General features: G+C 38.6%; 1 protein-coding gene across 5 annotated transcripts in view; it reads right to left on the reverse strand.

Annotated features, from left to right (window-relative positions):
- Positions 1 to 27,283, reverse strand: part of vps13c (vacuolar protein sorting 13 homolog C) — a 275,727-nt gene that overhangs the window by 155,867 nt on the left and 92,577 nt on the right. For all 5 annotated transcript variants that reach the window (XM_048520896.1, XM_048520895.1, XM_048520894.1 and 2 more), the window contains 9 exons: positions 23,363 to 23,492; positions 18,293 to 18,410; positions 15,326 to 15,458; positions 14,125 to 14,212; positions 10,430 to 10,599; positions 9,519 to 9,672; positions 7,079 to 7,158; positions 6,234 to 6,293; positions 1,860 to 2,031 (listed from right to left, as the gene is read on the reverse strand). In XM_048520896.1, the coding sequence (XP_048376853.1) occupies positions 1,860 to 2,031; positions 6,234 to 6,293; positions 7,079 to 7,158; positions 9,519 to 9,672; positions 10,430 to 10,599; positions 14,125 to 14,212; positions 15,326 to 15,458; positions 18,293 to 18,410; positions 23,363 to 23,492 (1,105 nt within the window). The remainder of the gene's footprint in view (positions 1 to 1,859; positions 2,032 to 6,233; positions 6,294 to 7,078; positions 7,159 to 9,518; positions 9,673 to 10,429; positions 10,600 to 14,124; positions 14,213 to 15,325; positions 15,459 to 18,292; positions 18,411 to 23,362; positions 23,493 to 27,283) is intronic.

Consider the following 27,283-nt stretch of genomic DNA (forward strand, 5'->3'; position numbering starts at 1 on the left):
TGGGCTGGAGACAGACAGCTACACAGTAAAGAAACCAGAATTTCGTGGTTCAACATTGTAAATAGACACAAACCTCCAAAGGAACTGAAAATAAAGATGGGAGGAAGAAAAATGTACATATTCTGATATTTGTTCCTGTAACAAACAGAAGTAATTGAACAGTTTAAGTTAATATTATTTATTTAATTTAAAGTATTCACAATCCCTCCAAGGGCAACACTTCAAAAAAAAGTAGGTTCCCTTCTTATAGCCAATGCTAGTTTCACTTGCACCTGGACACGGAACATGGATGAGCTGGACTCCCAACATACTGAATGCGCATCAACTGTGATGTAGTAGCGAACAAAGAAAACTATTGCCAAGACATTTCTATGTCTCAAACTGAATACGTTCTCGGGATTCAACTAAACTTCCCCACTATTTGTTACTCTTTGATTCTGAGGGACACAAAAATCTGTTTCTCCGCTTTAAAATATTGAATGAAGGTACATCCTCAGCCTTCTTAGATACAAGACTCCAAAGGTTGACAATCTCTGAGCAAAGAAATTTCTCATCTCCCCAATCCAAAATGATCACGTCTTATCTTGAAGTTGTCACTGATGATCCAGTTTCCCCAGGTGAGGAAAGCAACCTCTCAGTATGTGACTTGTCAAACCCTTCATAACCTTAAAAACATATATTGCTAGTAAAACTCAGCAGGTCTGGCCACATCGTTGGGAAGAAAGCAGAGTGAATGATTACAATCTGGTGACTCTATCAGATTAACTCTGCTTTCTCTCCATACATGCTGTTAGACCTGCTGTGTGTTACCAGCTTTTGTTTAATATCTCCAGCATCCACAGTTCTTAGTTTTATTTAGTGCTTCATAATTTTGAATGTTTCAGTTTGATCACCTTCATGGTCGACGTACCATTGTCATATATCATCAAATTAAATTTGAAATTGATTGGCAATTAATGATTAATTACAACTGGAGAAAATGCCCACCAGATGAATATATCTTTGACACATAAGACCTTGCCGAATGATGAGTCAGGGCTAGGCAAGAATCAAAACATTGTTTGCCAAGTTGCTATTTCCTTAATTAGATAATTGTGACCTAAAAACACTCATTTAAAATGAAACCAAATTCAAAACTTTGCTTCAAGAATTAATTACAGCATTAAGCTTGAAAATGTCTTTTGAAAGTTATCATGTTTTCAAAACCCTGTCAGCAAAGTAGGTGTGGAGGCGGCTCAAACAACAAATCTATTCATTTTACTACACAACACATCAAGGCAACTGCAAGGAAAAGTGCTCATGAACTCATGAGCAAGAACTAACTTGCATTTATACAATTAAAACCAAGAAATGCAGATGCTGGAAATCTAAGATTCCAAGTTCGTTCTGGAGAAACACAGCAGGTCTTACTACATCTGTAGTGACAGAAACAGAGTTAATCTTCAGTCCAGGGGTGAGCTTTCATAAGGTTGTCATTACTAAAAATGCAAACACAAAGGGTTCCATCATCTCTTGATGCCCGTAGTACTACACATTCAAGGAATTATGTCTAAAATTCATCCACTGTTAAATAGGGTAACACCAATGGTGTTGCAAAGATTCTCTCTCTATTCGATAAGGAAGGCATCATGTAGCTAGCCAGGAATAAAAGTCAATGTGGCTACATTGGCACCAAAATTCAAGATCATACCTCAACTTGTCGTAACTTCCAGAAATAAAATGTAACAAAGAATATCTGTTCTTAAAAAGTGAAGCGAATCTCATGCTCAGCTTGGCTAATTGTGATTTCACTCCAGTTGCACTAAACTCCAATTCATCATTAAACAATTCTTATATTAAGTCCTGCTAATGCCATGTACCTGATTTTGAGGTAACCCTTTTACTGAGTTCCTGCTCCTGCTTTTGAGATTTCATTTCACGATCTCTATCAATTGAACCCATGTCAGCTGATGGGACTACCACTGTTAGGAAATTGATGGTTGAAAGTAAAGCTTTTGCATGCAGAAGGAAGTTGAGTGAAGAGAACGTGACCTGTTGAGGAGGCAAAATAAGGAGGTCATCCATTCGCTATAATTATACTAGATTACAGCAATGCATTTTAATCAAACCTTATACTGAATAGATCTAATGTTCATTTCTGTTTTTTACAGTTACTTTTGTAATCTGTAGATTTTGTCTATTATATTCATACCACTCAAATATTAAAAGCCCCCATTTGAGAAAAGCATAACTATCACTCTCAAGAGCCATTCTGTGGAACCACTTAAAATCACAAAAATGGAATGCACATTTACAACCTAAACAGAAACAAATTTAAATTTCAAATCAGGAAAGCATCAGACAGTTTTGGGAAGACACGGAGTGAGGAATGGAAATGAAGACAGAACTGGTCTTCAATTGATCATTTGTGTAGTTTTATATTCATTGACGGGAGGCGGACATCACTGGCTGAGCCAGCATTTATCACCTTTCCCTATGTGGCCTCAAGGCAGCAATGGTGAACTGTCTCCATGGCCTGCAACAGTCCATTTGCTGTAGGTACACTCACCATGCCAGGAGGGAGCTCAAGAATATTGACCAAGCAGTGCCCACGTTTGACCTGATACCATGAGACTTCACTAAGTCTGAAGTCAATATTAAGCACTCTCAGGGCAACTCTCTACTGACTGTACTCGATTGTGTCACTTCTAAAATGAGTCGGTCCTCTTATTAGGACAGGAAATACCCAGGGATGATCACGTACGTCACGCCACAGACAAGAACAAGGCATGCTTCCATAAGTATGATGTCGTCAAGCTGTTATTTGACAAGTCTGTAAGATAGCTCTCCCACACGAGGCACAAGCCTCCAAATCTAAACAAGGAGAAGTTGGAAGTAGTGGGAAAGAAAGGAGGCTCAACAAGAACTTTTACTTGTACTCAGTAAAGGTCCATCCTTTTGTAAGAAAATAAATCAGAAGATAAACATGTGCTACACTGGAATCTTCTCTGTACTCAATTCATATCAAAATTAATCTGACTGACTTAAAAGTTAGGTATAAAATTGCAACAGGTGTGTAAGCTATATATCATAACGAACAGGTAAGACAGATTACAAGAAATAAGATGATGATGAATCAGAAAACAGTGAAATGTGCAATTAAAGAATGCTTCATCCTTACTGCAACGATCCTTTCACTACAGCTACTACTTAACTGATCTTACTGCAGATTGGCTGGCTTCCCACTAAAGCCATCATTCTGTAATTGAAACTATTCAGTGAAAGAACACTCAGTTGAACATCTATGACCTCTCCAGAGAAAATACTAACTTGTTTGATACTCCCAAAATCCAAGCAGACGGCCATCACATCCCACTGATCCAGGCAGGGAGCAAGACAGCATCTCAACATGTGGTGCGAACCTTCCACCTTGAATACTTGATTTAATTTTTCAACACACATCCAATGAACACATTTGCTTTATGTATATATACATATATAACTCATTGTTAGGATGTAGGCATCACTGGCAAAACTTGAGTCAGTTATCCGTTCCTAGTTATTCAAGCTGTTACAGGTAGACCTACTTCAACAGCTGAAGTCTACATGAAGCCACACCTGGGGGTTCCAGGGGTTTGACCTCATCATGTTCGTGTTAAATACAGTCATGACAAGTCAGTTGTGGAAGTTATGGACAGGTGAGCTCGTGGACCATGTGTCCATCAACTAGATTGCTCCATTCTGCATAATGCAGATGTTCTTTAGTATAGTGCCAGCTACACTCAATACTTGAGTGGAAAGTATTCCATTACACGCCAAACTTGTGCTTTGAAAGTGGTCAGAAATTCTGAGGAGTCATTCACTGTTGAGCATCTGTCCCCTTCCCTATCGTATATTACAATAAAATATGCATATGCCTTGCATGAAATACTTCAATAGTTTTCTCCTTAATTTGCTAAACTTCTTTCAAAGTAATGGCAATACAACTGAATGAAATGGTGAGATGGGTGTTTAATGACTTTTCTTTATGAAGAGAAGGTATTTGATGAAACAGCTGAGGGTGGTTATGCAGGACAGAAAACTAAGAATCTTCTGCAGTGACATTCCAGAGAGAAGCCGCCAGACCCACAGCCATCTTTTTCTCGACATTCATTATAACATCAACCAGTGAAGACTTCTCCAATTGATTCTCATTGACTTGAATGTTACTTAATGTTTGACCTCAAGGCAAAACTCAGTTCAGCGGTCCTCTGATGTCAAGTTGAGAAGGGCCAAATCACTTCTGTCAAACACTTTTGAGTCAAAGATAACTGCAATTGCATCAGTTTTGACTTCTGTACTCACGAGCGAAGTTTAATCAATAGGCATGTTCATAAAAGCTCCTCGTCCCTGCAGTTGGCTTTCTGGATCTCTGAAGAGTCTAACTGGACTCAAAACATGAACGCTGTTTCTCAAGCCAGATTCTGCCAGACCTGCTGAGTTTCTCCAGTATTTTGTTTTTTATTCCTGCATTCTTCACAGGACCAGATTGGTTGCCTGCCTCGAGGGTAACATATGCCTCCAAATTCATCTGAGCATCATACAATCAGGAAGTCAGAGAGATTGAGATGGAACAAATTCAGCTACTGCTGTGGATTCAGTGCCCCAAACATGATGCCCAATTTTGAGTTGCAAGCCTGTCCTGTGATACAAGTTGTGCATGGTTAAAAGATATCACTGTGAATTACTGCATCAGGTTATTGCTCAACTCGTACACAGGATAGCGCTCTCGGCTTTGGCATAAGACTCCAAATGTTAGTGAAGAGGACTCTGTAGAGTCAAACGGGTTGAATGAAACTTCACTATCTTGTTGTAATTTGATCCAGATGTCAAACGAACTTCATTTTGACACGTAAAATTAAAAATCGACATGACTGTAGCACACCATCACAGGCTGAAAGGCATATTATTGGCTCCCTTCATTATTCAAAATATTTGCTCCAATTCAAGTGGAATTATGTCAAATGATGTTCTTTCAATCATACAAATCAAAGTAATTCTTCACAGTGTACAGCAAACAAATGAGATCAAAATGTGAGATCTCCAAGCCGTAATAAGTAAACATTGCAGTGGAATTTCAGAGATTACTTGGGTACTGACTAATGCTGAGCAGAGTACACTTCCCACTTTTTAACACATTGTTAAACAGACTTCATTTAGGTTTGCAGCATCTAATCATTATCTGCAATAACATAACTACTTATGTAATACGAATAAATGAGGCAGGTGAGACGAAGGGGTACACGCTGATAACTGTCAGTGCCATATTGCAATTCAAGCAGGTATTCCCATGTTCATTTCTATTTCAACAGCACAAAATTCTCCACCCAATCAGGTCAAAATTTGGGGCTTTTAAATAGAAAAAAAATCACTTGGTATACAGTACAACATTTCAGAATTCATATCGTGGGCCAAAGGGCCTGTTCTTGTCCTGTACTGTTCCATATTCTTGAAAGAAATGCAAATCAAATTGACTGGAAGGAGTGCATTGCAACTGCCAAAGCTTGAAAAATTACAAACCTCTTTTCCCCTTAAACAAATACAAGTGTTCTTCATGCAACTGCAGTCACAGACAGTAAACATCATGTTCCAGCAAAGTAGGCCGCATTCTACTCCTTTGAAAGGGAGGAGAATTCATCGGAAAATTAACTCTGATGAGTTGATTTATAATGCTATCCCTCTGTATGGTCTACTAATTTTCACAAAATACCATTCCTTCGTATAGTTTATCTGGTTGTCAAGCTCATGTCATAAATGTCCTTTATGTAAAAAGCTAAATGTCATCCCTTTGCACTAAATTAATGTAAATTATTATGTTAATGTAGTGAATTCAACTAATATTCAGACCTAACCTACAAATTAGACCAGAGATTTTATGGCACCATCCCCTATATTAATGAACAGATTCCACTTAAATGTGGGTCAAGAAACTAGGACAAAAGCTTTTTAAAAACTCTTAAATGCTTAAATAATACTTAACTGAAAAAATGAAATAGGTTGACATTTACTTTTTTAAAAAATATTCTAAGAGTCAGTTTTAACAGTTCACTGGATCCTAGCAAAATCCATTTCCTTGTGAATAAAGCTCATTAGCCTAGATTTTGAAGCGTTAGTCATTTTTTGAAATCAAATAACAAATTTTGCAGAGAATCTTTTTCAAACCAGTGTTGTCCAGCTGGCCATCATGACGCTGAGATACAACAATAGCTGCTTACCTTCAGCATTTGTTCAGTGTTATTGTCATTCATTTTAAAATGTGGTCCATTTTTATCAGCCTGCAAAACAATATTGCTGCAAGTTAATTCTACTTCAGAACTGACATAATGAACAGCAAATACTGATTATCCATCCTTAAGTTAATCATAAAGACTTGCATTAACATCGCCTTTTTCACAAACGTCAGACTTCCAACAAGGTTTCACAGCCTGTGAAGTCGATGTTGTAACTTTTATAAATAATGTTAGAAATAATATACAACTCCCACAAACAGCAATGTGATAATCAGCCAAACTGCTCTGATGTTTTGACTGAGGCAGGACATGGGCCAGAAGTCCCCTCCTTTCCTTCCCAAAAGTGCCTTGGGGTTTTCCTCATTCACCCAAGTAGGACCTTGGCTTAACTAATCAATCAGAAGTTGGTACCTCTGATAACACAGCACTCCAGTGTCAAGCTTTAATAATGAAATCAGAAATTGCTGAAAAAAACTCAGAAGGTCTGACAGTACCTGTGGAGAGAAATAAGAGCTAACATTTTGGGTCAAGTGACCCTTCCTCAGAACTGACATGAACTCTTTTCTCCACAAATGCTGCCAGACATGCTGGGCTTGTCCAGCAATTTCGGATTTTGTTTCTAAATTACAGCATCTGCAGTTCTTTCAACTTTTATTTTGTCAAGTTTTAATTTTTGTCCTCAGCCTTAAACCCAGAACCTTGTGAATCAGGTTAGAATGACACTGAGTTACAACCACCAGCACATATAAAGTAAATACTTCTGACTCACTGGAACCATTATATCTACAGTTTATCTTTAGGATATAATTAGTGAAAGAAGCCAGAATAACCTTAACGTATTCAACTTTCAGAAGATCTGAACCAGGCATATCAGTACAACTTATCAAGTGTAGCTTCTGATTTTGGGCATCTGAAAAACACAAAGTCATGAAATCCAGTTTTAGCACATATTGCACAAAGATGTATCAGGATTAAAACATCATTGACGAGTGCAATACAAAGTTGTGGGTGCTTATCCAAAACCACATTCTCACCAATTAAACCACGTGTGAAATTCATCTAATCTGGGTTCTCAATCAATCCAAGTAGTTTTTTCAAACTGATCATAGTTTCCATCCTACTTCCTCACTAGATCATTAAAAACATTACCGGTTGCCAACTTTGAGAAATAATTAAATGTTACAATTGCCCACTTAATAATGATGGCAAAAGATAGCACTTTCTCAACAAATGCAGGTTAAGCTCAGTCCCACAGCCTGAAACATGTTTTGGGAGTTTCAGACCTCTTAGCATGGAAGGAATCACGGGGCTCATGATTTTCAAACTTCTCACACAAGTAAAGAAATCAGAGCACACTAATTCATTTTGTGAAATAGCTAAACAGAATTCCTCAGTAATATCAAGATGACAACAGCAATGAGGCAGATATAAAGGGCTGGATGGCCCACTCCTGCTCAGATTTCTTCCATCAATTATTTGAAACATTGAAAAAGGTTACTAGAATGCCATTATTAATACCCATGACTCATAATTTTTGCAAATTAGATGCCAGCGTTGTAAACTATTGAACCTATTCTCGCAAGTTGCAAATGTACTTTTCACAAAAGAACCCAAGTTTATTGCAAAAGGGAAAAAACAGAACTTGACATGTATCAACTTGGGAAGATCTAATCATAAATAGGAGAAAGAACAATTCAGATTTATTTCCCAGCAATATTCTTTACAGACATTTCACCCCAGTGACTCCTGTCTTCACTTTCTAATTTCTTAGACAACTGATGAGGTTGCAAGCATTTCCACTGAACAAATCTCTGCATACATCCCAGATGTAATTCTCTCTATTGCCCTTAGTGACATGGACTAACTTGCTGACTTTTCTCCACGAGTTCTAAGAAAAACATCAGTTTTGTTTCCAGTAGTTACTCTGACTACTTTTAAACAGCTGAGCAGCCCTGCTGCTGTGAAACTTTTCTTTTGAACAAATCCTGATGCTATGCTTTCTTTCTCTGGGTCATAAAATCTCAACTGAGTAAACACTTCAACAGCTCCCTCACCAGGCATTTACGCAAGTGCTTTGTTGAAATGCTGTTTTGACCCAATGCATAAAATGTTTCTAGCCTTCAAATAGTTTTTAATTTCTTGAAAGTATCTAAGAACCCATTTATCTCTACTTTAGGGCCCAAGTTTGCAAATAAATAATAATAAATTATCAACCTTCATTACACCATATTGGAGTAGTCAAATTATGTGTTTCCTCTGGCAAGTAAATCAGTAAGCAGAGGTAATAAATTTCAAGTACCTGGCAACACCTGGGGAGACTAGCACAAGTTGGTTTTCATACAGAGGGATTTCATGTGGAACATAATACCTGAATAGGGAGGTAGCATCAACTTTCAGAAGACTTGAAGAGTCTTGATTCCCCAAGTCATAGGGAAAAGTAAATTAGGCAACTTGTTTAAACAGCCAGCGAGGACAATGTACTGAATGGTTTCCATCAATCCTGTGACTTGTTTAAACTCAAAGATTTAGATACAGCACATGACATAACTCAAGCCTACATAATGCTCTTTTGACAACTGTACCAACTCTCTTTTCTCTCAACATTTTTACCCTACATTGAATGCCTTTTAACACCAAGCACAACTGTAATGATTGTTGAACGAGGTGAATCTTCCTGTCTATGATTTCCCTGATTGGCCCAGGTTAACAACCCCAATCAGGGAGCCCCAGCTGACAGATATAAACAGGGGATTCAGTGTCTCCTCACACCAGGGGCTGACTGTGAGCTACCTGGTCACAGCCAATGTACTGTGCACACAAGTAAAAGGTGACTTGGTGACAGGATACCAGCCACTCTGCAATTGTTTCAAAAATGCTCAGTGATCCACATGTAGCCCAGGCTTCTCTAAGTATTGTGTAATGTATCAGTGTTATGATCAAACACCCGCGAGAGTACAAACTATTTGGTGCATATATATTTGAATTTCTCCACTTAGAAAACATTTTCAAATTTAGGATTCGAGTTGAAGTGATTTTGACATTACTAGGAAGATACAAAACAAAGCTTGCTCAAAGTGGCCAGTAATTAGATTCTCCAAAAATAAACTGAGCTGTTCAAAGATCAGAATTGTGTAGTTCATTTGTTATTCTTATTGTTGATATTACGAAGTTTGAGGTTCTGTTTGTGAAATATACTTATTGCCTTCCTTCAAAACATTCAAAAGGAGCTTAATTTAACATTTGGGGGAGTTTTAAGAGGTAAATACTCACCAGGAGAGTCACAATAGTCTAATGTGATTTTCTTTAAATATGATGTAGAAGTTAAATGAAATGTTTTGATGTTCACTTCAGTCCCCAATTGAGACACGCTAAAAGCAAGCAATGGCTCCTCCTGGTCTTCTTGCCTTGTTAATTCAACAATAACCTGCAAGTTACCAAAATGTTACTCAACATAACACAATGGCATGAACTGTACTCGCTTGCTCAAATAAGCACACACTTCAAATTTACATGTAGATTTGGTCACCTTGCCAGCAACATATAGGCTAGAGATCCATAAATCTTTCACATCAAAGCCACAAGTCTGATTTTTAATGCAAATTTCAAGTAGTTTGCCATTTCACCATGTACCAGAGTTTGACAGGGAGGTGTCGAAAAGAGGCACAAGTACCCTTTCTCTTGATTACAATCTACAATAAATAAACCTGGCTAAAGGGTCTTATTAGAGGTGATATACAAGTGATGCTTCTTTCACCCAAGTATATAACATAATTCTCAATCACACATGAAAAATAAACGAGACTCACACAGTGGGATCACTGTATTATTGGTCTGGACCAGGTATACTGGAAGGTTGAGAAAAAAAGTTATAATCCTTCTTTTAACACTCACTACAACTATTTTCAAAGCAGCACCAACAGGTTTCTCTCCTAGCCTACGAACAGAGAATGGCACACAGCACGACGAAATGCCTTGAAGCAAAGGGCTACATTTCAAGAACAGTCCGTAGTACTTGAACCATACTTAGAAGCATGACCACTGATAGTTGAGCCATCTATTCCAGGTAATCCATAACAATTTACCAAAATGTAATATTGATATAAAAGCAAATTTAAATGTGTGCACGAACAATGAAAATACAAATGAGCTCAATGCTAACATGCAGAAAATATGTTTGATACCTCTTTCACTTCAAACTTCAGCTGGAGATCTGTCAGTTCCTCACAGAGACTCTCAACATCCTCTTTCTGACCTGGAGAGGGCTGTGCATCGCCAGCTCCCATTACGAGTTTGCTTGGCAAGTCAGCATCTTCCTTTGCATCACAGAACTCTTCTTCAGATTCCAGCGAACCTAAAGCACAAGATTTACTTACACTCGAAAGAAACAACAAACTGCGATTATTTGAAATGAGTATTACTCGAATTACTCCAGAGACAAAACATTTGCAGACAATAAGCAGAACAATTCATTGTGTTATCTCCAAGACCAAGCATAACTTCATAAAATCAGTCAGCTGTAAGTTTAGAATCCAAAAATCCATCACTGGTCTTGTAAGTTTCTTAGCCAAAAGGAAAACAAATTGAGAATGTGGACATCAGGTAGAAATTAATAATTTGAATGGTAGTAGTAATTAAGTTTCATACAAGTGGTAAATCACCTAAGTAATTGCACACAAATGCGTAACACCCTTCCTGTCAGCAGAGGCATTTAAACCAAATGGAAGAGTGCAGCTAGTGTTACTAGTTCTGGCAAACATTACTCCCATCTGAAGTAAACTGACGCACCATCACAGGAGCTGCACCAACTAAAAGAGCAAGGGAAGTAGGTGCATGATAACATAGTTCCAAGTTCACCTCCACCTCCTGACTTTGAAATAAATCAGTGTTCCTTCACAGTCTCTCAATGAAAATCCTGAAATTTCCTACCCAACAGTATTGTACTAACATTTTCATCACTCAAGCCTGCAGTATTTTAAAAGGTCTACCACCACCTCAAAAAGTGGGCGCAGACAGTAAAAGCCAGTATAGGCAGCAATATTCACATCCTAAAAAGTTAATTCAAAAATCATGTTATTTCTTTTTCGATGGACCTTTCCCCATGACTGACACGACTACCATCGCTGTCCAGTAGCACACAAGTCTGACATTCCAGTAAATACTATCAACGAAAAAGGATACCAACTTTTGAGCGGAGTCTGTCCTACTGCAAACTACTCATCTCTACTATCAGCAGCACTGAAGCACAAAATAAAATGGTACTTCTCCACAAGTTAGTGATGGGTAATGACAGTGCAGAGCCCCAGTGTCTTTTCGCAAGCTCAGGCAGATGAAGCCACGAAAGCAGGTTGTCTGCTTCTTCACTTGGTCAAACATGAAGACGGTGAACAAAAGTTAAACCCAGTTTGACACATATAAAAAGCTGTTCTAGCTTATCAAAGGAAGGCAGCAAGAAAGAACACAGTTGTGACGACCTCACTGGATCAGTTGGAAGATTTTCACAAGGTAATGCTGAAAGGTCTCAGAAAATCTAACATTCAATAGGACAAGATTCACTGACGCTCAAGATCTAGGAAAGTGCAGAACAGAAATGCAAGAAATATAAGTAGACCACTGGGCCATTCAAGCACACAGAACATGTAACACAATCATTAGTTGATCACTGACCCAAATTTTACTTCCTGCACTACCCCCTTAGTCCAAAACTCTATCGATCGTGACCTTGAGTATGATTGACAACTGAGTATTCAATTCTCTGGAATACTCAAGGAATCATACAAGATCCTGAGGCCAAGTGACATACATGGGAAAACAGCTTTTCATGATCACGGGCAACGGTCTAAAACTAGGGGCCAGAACTTGACAGTAAGGTGGAGATGTGAAGAATTATTATCTGAGGGCCACAAGTTTAGGAAAGGAGGATCAAGGGGGAGAAAGGCCTTCTCCTTTTCCTAATTTGTTTGCCTGATTACAGAATTACAAAAAAAACTCAATCTTTAAGAGAAAAAATTTCCCAGTTTGGTCCAAAACAGTTGCCCCATATCCTGAGATAACAAGGTACAGAGCTGGATGAACAGAGCAGACCAAGCAGCATCAGATAAGCAGGAAGGCTGACAATTCGGGCCGAGATCCTTTTTCAGAAAGCGCATTTCCTGAAGGAGGAGCTAGGCCCAAAACGTCAGCCTTCTTGCTCCTCTGATGCTGCTTGGCCTGCTCTGTTCATCCAGCTCTGTACCTTGTTATCTCAGATTCTCCAGCATCTGCAGTTCCTACTATCTCTGCCCCCTTATCCTCAGCCTTTTTCCCTTAGTCTTAGACCTGACAAAGGGGCTACACTCCAAATAAGCCTGTTGGACTATAACCTGGCATCGTGAGATTTCTGGCTTTATCTGCACAACTTCAAATAACTTGTATACAAGTGTCAAAATGACTTGTTTCCTAAACAATGCTGTTTCTGGGAAACCACTGAAAACCATAAGTGATCTAAATCGGTGGATTCCATCATTTTCAAAAATGACTAATGGGTACGGATCAAGCCAGACAGAAGGGATTAGTTTCATTTAGTGTCACATTTGGCACAACATTGTGTACCAAAGAGCCTGTTCCAGTGCTACACAGCTCTATGTTCTAATGCCAGGCTAAATGGCCTGAAATGCTCTCTCCCACATTTCTTTAGCTGAATGGCATTATTGCATGTGGGAGGAAGATGCCCTTAAAACCCGTTTGATAAGATGTTTAAGGGTGATGTCAGGAAGGATTTCATCATATCAAAGGGCATTAGAAGCATGGAACACTTTCTCTCTCTCTCACCTCGCCCTCATAAAAAAGCCTGTTGAAGCAAGGGCAATTGCAAAATTCAAAACTGTACCTGCCAATTCATGAATTTAGAAGAGACATTAAACATATTGAAGGTTACAGAAACAAAAGGAGTTAAAAGGATCTAAAATGTAGATCAGCCATTTAAAGGTCGAAAAAGACTCAAGACGTCCAATTACTTCTTCCTGTTCTTAGATTGCCATCATCAATCCATAACAATAGCACAAGTCAAGCTGTTAAAAGGTAGTATTACATGAATTCAAGGAAAAAAAGCAGGTCTGTAATGTTATCAAACTACAAGCCTGAAGAGTGGGAGGATTTCAGAATTCAGCTAAAATTAGCCACATAGACAGTGGGGAAATAAAATAGGAAAATAAACCAGAAAGAGACAAACATGGTTTTTGACAGGAATATAAAAAGAAACTGAGTGCTAAAAGCAAAACAAAAATCCCTAAAGAAAAAGACAGGAAAAAGACAAGAAAAATTATAATAAAGAATAAATATATGGCAGAAATATTAAACAAATACTTGGCATCCTATTTTTTTTAAAAGTCTGAGGACACAAAAAGCATTCTGGAAATAGTGGGGAACAAAGAAAAAAAAAGTCAAAATAAATTAACCTTGCTTTGAACACACTGTGGCGTAATACAAAATAATTATGAACAGCTTAATGGACTGGAAGGTTTTTATTCCCATTCATGTTTAAACATTCTTCATCTCCTGAGATAGGCTGACATTTTGTAGCCTGAATTTTGCAACAAACTATATTATAAAGATGTCCCTTTGAAACTTGTACCTTAGAGATATTGGAAAGATCGCCATAAATGAGAAAAGTACAAGGAAAAATGCATAACAGCTTACACATTTTCAAAATTGTAACTAGAGGAAGCACAGGATTAAACAACTGTTAGTATTACTCATTCAAATCTTGACAAATATCTTGTTTTCTAGAAGCATTTTAAATATGAAATTTTTCATTTTTGATAAATATTTTTACGAGGTAAACAAAAGAAACATAATTTAAGAACACAGGAATGTGTAACAGTAAAGCCATGGGGCTTACTTGAATCATCTCCTTCCAGTGATGCTGCAGAACCAACAGCTACCAGATGAGGGTCGAACAACTTCCTTGGTTGTGCAGCCAATGATACCTATCAACAAAAATATACAAACTACGTAAACTCGTATTATTTGATCAAGGGGCAATGACTGAATATACAAGTCTAAACTCAAGACTGATTGAAAAAAGTAGTTTCAATATCAAGCTATTTAAGATCTATTTAGACCATGAACAGAGTTCTCTTAAATATCACTCCAAAAATCACAGGGTAAAGACAATCATTTCCAACAAGATTGATTTTGAACATGTTTACACTAAAATCTGACTGAATAACTTCTACAATGGGAATTGTTTGGCGAGAATTCAGATCATTACAAGACCAATAAAGATCACTTCAGAAAGGGACAACAATAAAATTTAGCTACTTCAGAACACTCAGCATGCAAAACTACTAACTTCCTACAATGAAGCTATTGTGAAGAAAATAATGACCAAATTTCTTGAGGCATTTCAAGAGCAACATGCTGCATATCTAGACCACAGCACACGTTAAGGTAAAGTATACCCTTGGGGGCAGGCAGGGGTAGGGACAACTCACTGGGCATACACTTCAGCACATTTAAAAGAGACACATACTTACGATTTACGAGCTATACATTTGAATACATTGTCTCACTTTGAGAGAAAATCCAATTGAGTAGATTGATTTCCAGTCCCTTTTTTCAACTGCTAAGCTTCAACAATAGCCAATCTCATAAGTTTACCTTACATTTACTTAAATACTCCAGATGAAGCAACTATGTGATTTTGTTCCAACTGTTTGATATGCACAACACACGGCAACATGTGGGAACTTTGTAATTTTACTGTTTCTTGACTTTAACATTGTTGTTGGGATCCTATCAATTTTCCTGTAATGTCAAAAACTTAAAACATACTGCCGACAGATTATAAGGAACACATTATAACATGAAAATAGCAAAACAGGAGAAAGAAGTGACTGTCAAGACTGCATAATGCAGAAAACAAATAGTGAAGTATCAATGGACAAGAAACATTTGCACAAGGAAAGTTAATTCAAAATGATACACACTTTTTGAAATATAAATTTCAGAGGACACAAGCTGCTGAAAATGAGAGACAAAGATTCTCCATTAGTATCATTAAATGGAGTGCAATCAAAAGCATAAGTCATCACACCAACCTTGGCTTTAATGGGAGATCTGGAGGATGAGCTCAAAGGTAAGGGAATGCTATCAGCGAGCTCAAAAACACTTTTGATTTTTTGATCTGACATTCTGACATGGAGTAAAGGGAGTTCACCAGCAACTTTAAACCTGAAAAACAAACATTTGTTACAATTTGTCTGTACTGAAATTCTCAAATCACACCTAACCTATAACTGTACCAAATCATTAACTACAGACACGGCATATGAGATAATTGACTGGAGTATGTAAGAGAAGGCTGCATCCCAATAACTGCAGAGAATCATTTATGGTGAGATTTCTAACATTGCTGCAGGTGGCCAAGGTGACCTCATACTCCATGAGAGACTCATTTAAAATGCAAATGCAGGCTCCTATGACAGGCAAACAATGACAATGGTCATTGTGAAAAACAGTACCACAGAGAGTATGCTGCACACAATCCATTCAGTGTTAGTTAGTGGTCTAGCCTGCAAGATAACTCAAGCTAAATTTGTAGTTCTTGTTGCAGGGCTAGGAGAAGTGGAATGAACTTGGTCTAGGCCCGAAACGTCAGCTTTTGTGCCCCTGAGATGCGGCTTGGCCTGCTGTGTTCGTCCAGCTCCACACTTTGTTATCTTGAACTTCAGGTGAATCTGTGCACTCAGGCTATAATCCACACAAATTTGGCATAATTCAGGCAGTCAAGAATTAAAATCTAGTCCACTATTTTGAAGGACAAGGCTTTGTGTGGCATGAAATCATTATATCACTAAATGAAATAAACTACATTGCAATTATGTAACATCTGATTTTTCAAAATCAATGCCTGAAAGTAAAAAGTTGTCATTATTCACTCATCTGAAAACCTGCAAATCCACAGCCTAGATAATTATTGCACTGCGCTACTTCAATAAATGACTGGGCCCACAGCTTTTAAGATAAAGCAGCACACAAACAAAATGGTTTGCAAAATACATCAGGTCAGAGGTGCTTGCCTGGCATTTAGCAGCACACATGAGCCATCAACTTTGAAATTTGCAACAATGGGCTGCAAGTGCTGGGCCATGAAAATTCTGTGTTTGGAATGTAAGGCATGGGTCATGAACAGGAGTGACTGAAAGGCAAGGAGGCATTGTGGTGGGGGGGTTTAGATGGGGAAGACAGATGGCTTGATAGATGGCCTTCCAGGGATTAGTAGTAATGTCACTGGCAAAGCTCGTAAAAAGCTACACAAACATTGTTTTAAATGATACAGATGTGGCACCAAGATAAAACTAGCACAACAACAAAGCAATGTGCTATAAATAAAACCTCCAAATGTTACCTACTCAAATACATGAATACTTATCCTTGGGACTAGGTGAGAAGTAAAAAGCAATACAACATTGCAAAAGTGCAGGGAGGAAAGCTCATGCCCTAAAGAGCAGCAATAGATTTTCATACAGATAAAAGTAAACGTAAATTGTTATGGTCAATTTGTTCTTAGCAAAGCATAGTGTAGGAAATGACCATCAAGCGGGGCAAAGTCAAGTTAAAATTTTCATCGAGTCTGGTGTGAAGCTGATCACTCTGAAATGGTCATCTCCAGCTTCTTGCTCCAATCCAAGCCACAGAACCTGCACTAACAGCATCTATTCCTCAGTATTCTAACAGGACAGTACCCATTAACTAGACTTAGAAATTAACATGGACATATCCATCATTTAACACGCAATCTGAAATCAAAGCCACCAACTAAGCTACTCAAATAATACCTAATATTAGTTAAAATATGTATCGCACACATCTGAGCATTTGCTTTCAAATGCAGTGCTGATACGTCAGAAGGTTCAGAGAAGATTAACAATAATATTTCAAATCATACTTTCTAGCTGTATCATAACCATGTAGCTGACTTAATTTTGTCGTAAGATGTTTGAGGTAAAATGATCTATGCCAATGGTATCGGTTCTTTGTCTGTCACAAGAGAACTAGAAAGCAGTTTCAAAGTTATCAACTTCCAACAACAACAATTTTCTTCCCTTCTTTGCTCTCCTCCACTGCAATGTCCTTCCCATTGTGGGTATGTGGGCAGCACTGGCTGAGCCAACATTTATTGCCCATCCTTATTTGCCATGGAAAAAGTGAAAGTCAGTTGTGTTCTTAAATCACGGCAGTCTACGCAGTGTAGAAATACACTCAATACTGTCAGGGAGAGAATTCCAGGATTTGGACCAAACTATAGAGGTGGAATGAAAATGTGCTTTCAAGTCAGAATCAAGAGTGCCTTGGCAGAGAATCTGCAAGTGATGGTCCATCCATCTGCTTTTTTTGTTCTGCTAGGTAGCAGAAGTCAGGGGTTTGGTAGATGGCATCAGATAAGCCTTGGTGAGTGATTGCAGTGCATCCTGGGAGACAGTACACACAGTGATTCCCTTCATTACTGGACAGTAGCAATGTTAAAAGGTGGTGGATGTAGTACCAATCGTGTGGATTACTTTGCTGTGGTTGTCCAGCTTTTTGAGTGTTCTTCGGGGTGCACTCCGTTAGGAAGTGGGAATTTTGTCCCTTGTAAACTATGGGCAGGCTTTGGGAAAGCAGAAGGTAAATTTCAACCACAGAATTCCTGGCCTCGAACTAGCCCTTGCAGCCACAGTATTTACATAGCTGGTCCAGTTCAATTTCTGATCAATGGTGACCCATCCACACACCATTTCATGCTCTGTTATGCATTGGTGTTCAAAGTAATGATTTACATTTCAGAAAAATCATTGCAACATCTCAACTGTTTGCTTCAGATCTAGAAGTCTCTTCCTCATAAAGTAACGTAACTATTAAATCCTCCACCTAATGCTAATACATAAACCATTAGCATAAGCACAATGACAAGCACGGCGACAGAGACATCTTGGTGCCAATATATTGCACCATATACTTAGTTAGCGCCACTGGAAATTTGAGCTCATTTTTATAGACTGAAACAAAACCACAACTGAACATACTTAGGGATTCTGGTATCTTTCTCCACTACGGCTCTAGACAGCTGCACCCTGACATCCATGGGCTGTAATATATGCTGAAGTGAGGAGCATTGCTTCCTAGCAGACTTCCAATCTTGATCTAAAAGAGAGAGATGACATAATAAAACCAATAAGTGAAATAAATCCAAAACAATTAAGCAGTAGTAATACTGCACTGTAATCTCATGGTCAAGCAAACCCTAATTGTTCGTTTGTACAATAACCAACTTCTACTTACATCGCACCTTTGACAAAATAACATTTTCCCAAGGCACTTTACACAAAAATTATAATGCCAGACTTGATACTTGTCTGTCCAAGGCAATAAACCCTACATCAAAATAATTACACTTTCCAAGTCCTTCATTGGGAGTTCCACAGTTACATACAAAATTCTTCTACTATTTTTAAGGGAAAAACATTTCTTCTTCATCTGGCAGGTTTTAATTTTTCTGAGTAATCCATAAAAAAAGATTATCATCACGAAAATAGACTGTCATGTTTGGATACTAACAGTGACCACATGAATCCATCGATTCTGGAGCAAGAAAGGATACATTGTACTGCTTGCTGTGGTTATCGTCATCATTAGTACTGCCTGGGATAGGCTGGAGTGGATTGGATTCAAAATAATAGCAAAACAGGAGAATCCAACATATTGCAGGTGGCAGATTTAATCTGCAATTCACCAGAAAAAGATCCTTTGGAAGAAGTTGAATTCCACATCAGAACCAAACGCAACATACTTCAGTCCCAAACAATGAACTTGAACAAAATTTATCAAGATACAAGGAAATAGCTAACAAAAACTGGCTAGGGTAAACAGATGAACAGGTATTGCAATAAATAAAATTGCAACATTTAAACAACTTAAAATGCTCAACAAAAACACATTCTTGTAAAAACCAAAAAGTCAGCAAGAAAGGTTCATATCTCAAATAAAAAAAAGTTAAGGGGACCATTAGATTAAACGAGAAGATTATAAAAGTGCAAAGAACAATGGAAAGCCTGAGAAGATGCAGTGTTTAGCAAGTAGCAAAAAAAAAACTGATAAAAGAGGAAATAACAATGAAAGTAAACAAGGCAGATTTTTTAAAAAATTGTAAGCACCTTTACAATATAGAAAGTTGAGAAAACATTCATTGTTTCCAGGGAGAGACAGGAGAAGTTACAAATGAAGAAATGCCAAAGATTTTGAACAATTATTTGGAATACTGTTTTCCCTATAGAGGACACAAACAGCAAAACGAGACAATAACGTAGGGGCTGATAACACAGAGGATCTTAAGGTAAATAATGTCAGCACAGAAAACACTGGAGAAATTTCAGAGACCAAAGTCCAAAGTGATTTCAGAGCTTGATGGCTTGCATTCTATGGTTTCAAAAGAGCTAGCTACTAAGATAGTGAAAATGCTGGTTGGGACTTTCTAAAATTCTGTAGATTCTAGAACAGACCCAGCTGACTGAAAGTTACCAAATGTAATGTGACTGTCCAAGAAAAGAGGGAAAGATGACAAAAGTGCGTTACTTGAAAATTGCTGGAATCTACTGTTACAAGTGTCTCAATAATGCCCAAAGTCAAAGTCAACATTTATAAAACAATGGGAAATTGCACTGAACAAAGTGAGATTTTTTTCAGCATGTAACTATGAGGGTAAATGAGAGAGAACTAGCAGATGGAATATATTTGTATACAATGTACAACAAGCCTTCCAAAAGATTCCAAACAAAAATCAAACAAGTTTTCAGCGCATTAGGTAAGGTTTAATATATTAGCACAGGTGGAAGATTGGTCAATGGACGAGCAGGAGACAGTTGGAAAAAATTTTCATGTTGGCGCACACTAGCTGGTGGAGTGCCTCAAGGACGACTGTTCGGGTTTCAGCTACCTACACTGTTTATAAATGACTTCAACAAACAGATCGAGAATATATCCAACAGCTACTGATGTTAAAAAACGAGGTGGGAATGAAAGTTGCGAGAAGGACATAACGAGGCTGCAAAAAGCTAAAACAAACACAAAATGCTGGAGAAACTGAGGTGGTCTTAAACATGTATGAACAGAAACAGAGTTAATGATTTGAGTTCAAATCTGAAGTATCGTCACTGGACCCAAAACATGAACTCTGCTTTCTTGCCACAGATGCTGCCAGACCTTCTGTTTTTGTTGTTGTTTCAGATTTCCAGCATTGAGAGTTTTTGGTTGTATTGTGATGCAAAAAGATAAAAGATAGGTTAAATGAATGGAAAGCAAGGAGGCAGATGCAGTACATGTGGAGTACAGTTGGTTGTTCATTCTTAAATAGCAGAATATTTTTCAAAAAGCATAAAGAAAAACCAAAAAAACTGCAGATGCTGTAAATCAGGAACAAAAGCAAAGTGCTGGAAAATCTCAGCAGGTCTGGCAACATCTGTCAAGGAGAAAACAGTGTTAACGTTTCAGGTCCGGTGACTCTTCTTCAGCACCCAGTCTTGACCAGACCCGAAGCTTGAATTCTTCACAGATGTTGCCAGAGTTGAACTTGTCCAGCACTTTTTAAGGTCCCATTTTTCAAAAAGCATTAAGCTTCTAACTCCTGGTGTACATAAAGACTTTGGTGCACTCATTCAACATAGAAAATTAACTCAGAAACGCAAGTAAAATGTACGTTGGCCTTTATTGCAAGGGGACCAGAGTGAAAAAATAAATTATAGAAAACTTTGATGAGATCACAGCTGGCACTGTGTACAGAGTTTGGTCCCCATATTAAGAAAGGATATACTTGCATTGAACTCATTCAATTGAGAAGAATGAGAACAGACTATATTGAAACGAGTACGATTTTTAGGGGGTCTGACAGGGTAGATGCAGACAGGATGTTTTCCCTTGTGGAAGTGTCCATGACTAAATGGCATCATCCCAGAGTTAGGGGTCACTCATTTCAGACAGCGATGAGGCGAAATTTCTAAGGAGAGTGAACCAGTGAAATTATTTCCTGCACGGGGCTATCAAGGCAGGGTTCTAAAGTATGTTCAAAGTTGAATGAATTTTGAATCAGTAAGGGAATCAAGGGTTATGGAAGAAACGTAGCAGAGTCAGGAATCATCACATCAGCCATGCTATCAGTGAATGGCACAGCAGATACAAGTGAAATGGCCGGCTTCTACACCTTCTGGTCAGCGAAGGCTCACTAAGTCTGCCTGAGAGATATGAGAATAGTTCTATGATGATAGGCTGAAAAACAAACTGTGGGGATTTCTGGAGTTTAAAAAAAAGTGGTGATCTCACTGAGAGATACAAGATTCTAAAAGGGCTTGATAGGGTCAACAGTGAGAAGTTGTCCATCCTAGCTGTAGAATCTAGCCAAAGGACCACAGGTTCAGTATAAAGGGGTCAATCATTTGGAACTGAGGCACAAGGAAATTTCTTTACTCAGTCAGTTGTGAATTACTATAATTCTCTAACTTAGAGGGCTGTAAAAGCCTCATTATTGAGTACGTTTAAGGTTGAGATAGATTTTTGGTGCATCGGGGGAATGGGGAATAGGTGATGCAATCTTATATTTGAGGAGTCACAATATAATCAGGGTACATCCTTACTTCTGACCTTATGAACAAAGGCAGGCCATTGATCAAGCAGCTGGAGAAGGTTGGCTCTAGGACACAACCCTGAGGAATTCCTGCAGACATTTACAGAGATGACAGTTGTGGTTTTTGGAGGCCAATCTTTCTTTCTGCTAGTTAGGATGGGAAAGATTTTCTTTTGATACTCATTAATTTAAATTCGTTCAGACTCCTTGACGCCACTCTTAGTCAATGGTGGTCTGATGTCAAAGGCAATTACTATTACCTCACATCAAGAATTCAACTATTCTGTCCTGTCTGGATCAAGGCTGGATGCAGGTCAGTAGCCAAATGGCTACGGTGGAACCCAAAGTGGTCAGTGTGCAAACCATTGCTAAGTTAGTGCCGATTGACAGCACTGTCAACAAATCGTCATCATTTTGACGATGACCAATCAGGCAGCGTCAGATAGTAACTAATCAAATTGGATTTGTCTTGCCTTTTTGTGGGCAGGACATAACTGGGCTATTTTTCACATTGTCAGGTAGATACCAGTGTTGCAGCTGCACTGAACAAATACATCTGTAATAGGTAGCTGTAACTAATGAAACATCAGCAGAGTCATTTAACTGAAAACCTAGGTACAGAAGAAGACAACTCCCAAGACACTTCAACTGTAGGAACCAGTCCCAGCCCCTTAGGATAGAGTGGTCTGATTCGGTCAAAGTTTAGGGCTAGGAGAGGGAGGAAGCCAAGGGAATTGGAAAGGTCCAAGCAGAAGAGCCTCAGCCTTTGTAATTATCCAAAAGGTTTGAGGCTCTTGCAATCTACACAAGTGAAACCTGGGGGAGGAGGGTGAATGAATGAACTGACCATGGCACGGAGACACAGGAAATGCAGCTGTCAATTTGAATGCACTAAAGGTCCCATAAACAGCAATAATGCAACAATATAATAATTTGTGATTAGGATTCAGCAATAAATTCTGGCTATAATACAGGGATGAAACATCCTGCTCTTCATCAAAACAATGGCAGGGTGTACCTACGTTCACTTGAGAGTGCCTTGCTTTCACACTTCAGCCCAAAGTTTACCAAAGAGAAATCACACATTCATGATCATACGTCAGCATAGAGGATGTGTTTTGGTTTTTGGTGTGGAACTTACAGTACACAAAGTTATAATCTAAAAATGAGCATGTTATTCACTGAGCCACAGCAGATATTATCTCCCAATCACCTGGTGGAAGCAGAGTGTCTTAACCATGTAAAGCTTGAGAGACAGTACTCTGTCAAAGATTCTTAAATGGGGTTAGAATAAGGTTAAAGCTGAGTTAAAGAGAGCGAGATGAAATCTATAATGAAACAATGAGCTGCAGGTACTGGAGACCTGAAACAGACAAAAAGAAATTGCTGGAGAACTCCAATCTGGTTGCATCGGTGAAGAAAAAAACTGAGTTAATATTTCGAATCCTGTGACCCTTCTTGAGAATTTAGATCAAATCTGTACCTGGCTTGCTGAACAAAAGCTGAACGCTTCGGAGTTCCACATCAAATTTTTCGTATGCTCGTTCTAAAATTTCCTCCAAAGATAAACTTGGGGATGTTGCTTTTTGGTCATCGTGGCTGATGCTGTTCAACTGAAGAAAGGTAGATTTATGACTAGGATAAGCTGTTATTTGTAGCTATCCAACATATTCTAAATCCAATAAACAGTGTAATGGTTTGTGCTCTGTACAGAATATAAAACAGATCAATTTGTACTTTTGTTGATTCAAAATGAAGGTCGCACATCTCCATTAACATTACCAAACTCAACTCCATCTGGGGAAAAAAGTTGTTTTAAGGCACTTCTAATGTACTTCAAATATAGTATTTATTAATGAAGCCATTATAAATCGGCTAATTTTGTCAATAAAATTAAGAAATTGACCTTTTTACATTAAAAAATAAACACTGGTTGCTGCAGTTTTTCAAGTACCATATACTGCAATCAGCTGAGACCTGCTTCCAAATTGCTGCCCAAACTGCTCTGAATCAGAGTGTAATGTGTGGGAGAGCTCATGACGCCTTTGATAATTTTTCCTTTCTTTTTGTGGGTGGAACGTAATAGTTGCTTGGTCATTTCCCCCGTGGCACAGCAGAGGCCAACAATTCATTGATCGAGCTGACCCCTCACATTAGTACAGAATTTATCACTTTATGGTGCTGAACTTTCATCATGAAAAGAACTGCTCATATTGACATAAAAAAACGTCTTCAGTCTTACCACAACTATTCAGAATTTCTACACGACTAAGTGAAAGATGTGCTTGAGGTTACCACCACAGGGATCTTATGTCATCTGTCACGTCTGACTTTTCATTTATTTAACAATTACCCTTTGAAGTAGACCAAAATAAGGAGTCATAATGGTAAAAGAGTGTAACTAATAAATCCAAAAGGGGATTCAGGAGAAACATCTTGACCTAGAAAGTGCTCTTGGTGGAATTTATTACCATGTGGTATAGTTGCAGCGAATAGTATGAATGTCTTTGAGGGGAAGCCAGATAAACAGCTGAGGGGGATTTTATGATAATCCATGACTTCCATGACTGATGAGATTTTTATTACCAAATTTCAGAAAAGGAAGGATATGTTGGTGCGATGAGATGCAGTGGGATGGGATGAAGCTTATGTGCAGCATAAACAGTTGAGCTGAATTTCTTCACTTTGTAAAACCTACATGTCAGCTGGTAACCAGAAACAGGCAAAATGGTTCAGTATTTTGTGTCTCAATTCAACCAGTCATGCCAGTTTTAAGTCCCACACAAGTCTTCTCTTCCATCTTATTTCATTTCACTCAAACAAACCATCTCCATTTTTCTGTGATAAAGTGAACTGCAGACGCTGGAGAATCCAAGAAAACAAAGTGCGAAGCTGGATGAACACAGCAGGCCAAGCAGCATCTCAGGAGCGCAAAAGCTGATGCTTCAGGCCTAGACCCTTCATCAGAGCTCTGAAGAAGGGTCTAGGCCCGAAACATCAGCTTTTGCGCTCCTGAGATGCTGCTCAGCCTGCTGTGTTCGTCCAGCTTCACACTTTGTTCTCTCCATTCTTCACTACCTGATTTAGGTTTCCTGAAAGGAAGCCGTTTCAACCACCCCACCGGATAACAAATTCTACATACTCACGTGTCCGAATTAACATTTGTTAAACCGGTCAAGTTAAAAACAAGATAGTAGGCGTGAGCAGCACTGGTACATTATCAAATTCATAATCACAAGACCATACAACCTGGGACCAGAAGGAGACCATTCCGCCAATCAAGTCTGGTCTGCCATTCAGTGACATCATGGCTGATTTGATAATCTTCAACACCACATTGCTACCTTTTGCCACATGCCTCTCGATACTCTTACTGATTTAAAATCAGTCTACCTCAGCCTTGAATATACTTGATGACCCAGACTCAACAGCTCACTATGGTGAAGAATTCCACTGTCACAACCATCTAAGGGAACATTTACCTCTTCATTTCTATCTTGTATGTGCAGCCCCTCATTCGGAGATTGTCGCCTCTGGTCCTAGGCTCTCCAAGGGGTAACCACCTTTCTGCATTGACCCTGCAAAGCCCCCAAAGAATCTTTTGTTTCACTAAGATTGTCTTTCATTTTTCTAAACTCTCATGAATACAGAGCCAACCTACTCAATCTCCCCTGATGAGGCTTATTCGTTATTAACAAGTGAACTTTGTCTGGCCTGACTCCAACGCCAGTAGATCTTTCCCTCGATAAAGGGGCTCAAAATTGTACATTGTATTCCAATTGGTCTGGCCAGTGCCTCCTATAGTTTCAGCACAACCTCACTACTTAAATAAAACAAAGCACTATGGACGGTGGAGATCTGAGCTTCTCCAGCAGGTTGTTTTGTTCTCTACTTTTATGTGTACCATTCCCTTCAAAATAAAGGCCAACATTCTACTGACCTTCTCCGATTACCTGAACATAAATGCCACCGTGTTCTGATTTAAACACGAGAACACCCAAGTCTCTTCTGCTGTAGCTTTCTGCAGTCTTTCACCACTTACATAATTTTTAGCCAAAGTGTAATTTTCCCATGTTACTTTCTATTTGTCATGTTTTTGGCTCCTTGCAATCTTCCCTTTCAGACTCTGTCATCTGCACCACTCAGCTCCCCACCAATTCTTGTCTTATCTGTTAACTTAGTTAAACGATCATTCATTTTTCTAATCCAGGTCATTAAAATAGCTTGTAAATAATTGTTGCCCTAGCACCGATCCCCACAGTATTTCACTAGTTACAGGTTATCAGCCTGAATTGAGGGAAAGAGACAAGTGATCCAAACACTCAAGTTCGAATCTCACCACGGAGAAATGTGAATTCAGCTCACTAACTATCTGGAATTAAAAACCTGCAATCATGAGGCTTCATGGTATTATGATAATCAAGTCATTGTGGAATTGTGATAAAATTCCTCCTCATTGACCTATCCTCTTCAGAGAAGAAAATCAGTTATCCTCAACCAGTTTTGCCTAAATGGGAGCAGTATGGTTGATTCTTAGCTGAAAAACTATTGCTGTGCTCAGCCATTTATGGAACTGTTACAACTGAGCATAACACGCTAAGAATCATGGTTCCAGACCCAACACTAAACACGTACATTATCCAGCAAAGCTTTTGCCCCTACTTCTGCACTGATAAGCAGCTTGAACGTCTGAGAGGCATCATTTCCAAGTCTGAGAGCATCTGATAACATCCCATTGATTTCTATATTCGCTATAATTTAATGCTCTTTATCTGCTTAGACAGAGGTATGCAGGCACTGCCTTAAAACTTCCTGCACAACTAGAATTAGGTATAAACTTTGTAAATCTTCATCTTCCTGCACAGAGGTATGTGTAAACTGTCTCAAATAAGATTAGATGGGAAACATTTGTAAAGGTGCGAGGCTTCTGAAATCCTGTAAAGTATGTAACTTCTGTTTCTGCTAAAGGGGACAGGGCACTGACTTTTGTTCAAGCCAGACATTTCGGTGGCTTGAAGTTACATTCTGTCACTTCGGCAACTTGAAATCGTCTCCTGTCGTTAGCAGTCAGTTTGCGAACGATCAATACTGTATCCTGCTCTCTTTATGCTTCTGATGCAGTAATTGTTTTTGTATCATGTCATTGTATCGTGTAGTGATTGTTTCATGTATCATGCCATTGAGATGTAAAATTGCTTTATGTATTACGCACTCGATAAAGTATAGAAAGCAGGGACTGTCCGCTGATCAGGGAGAATTGCTTACGAGACTCTGCATTCTGCACTGGGTTGAGTACAATGATCTTCCACAGGTTGTACTTATTTTGGAATAAAGGATTTGTCTTTTTCTAAACAGGTCAGTGTCTTCTTACTGCATCAAGTCCAAGCGGGTCTCCAAAAATGAA

Source organism: Stegostoma tigrinum, chromosome 36 (assembly GCF_030684315.1).
Source record: "Stegostoma tigrinum isolate sSteTig4 chromosome 36, sSteTig4.hap1, whole genome shotgun sequence".
In the NCBI taxonomy this organism is placed as follows: domain Eukaryota; kingdom Metazoa; phylum Chordata; class Chondrichthyes; order Orectolobiformes; family Stegostomatidae; genus Stegostoma; species Stegostoma tigrinum.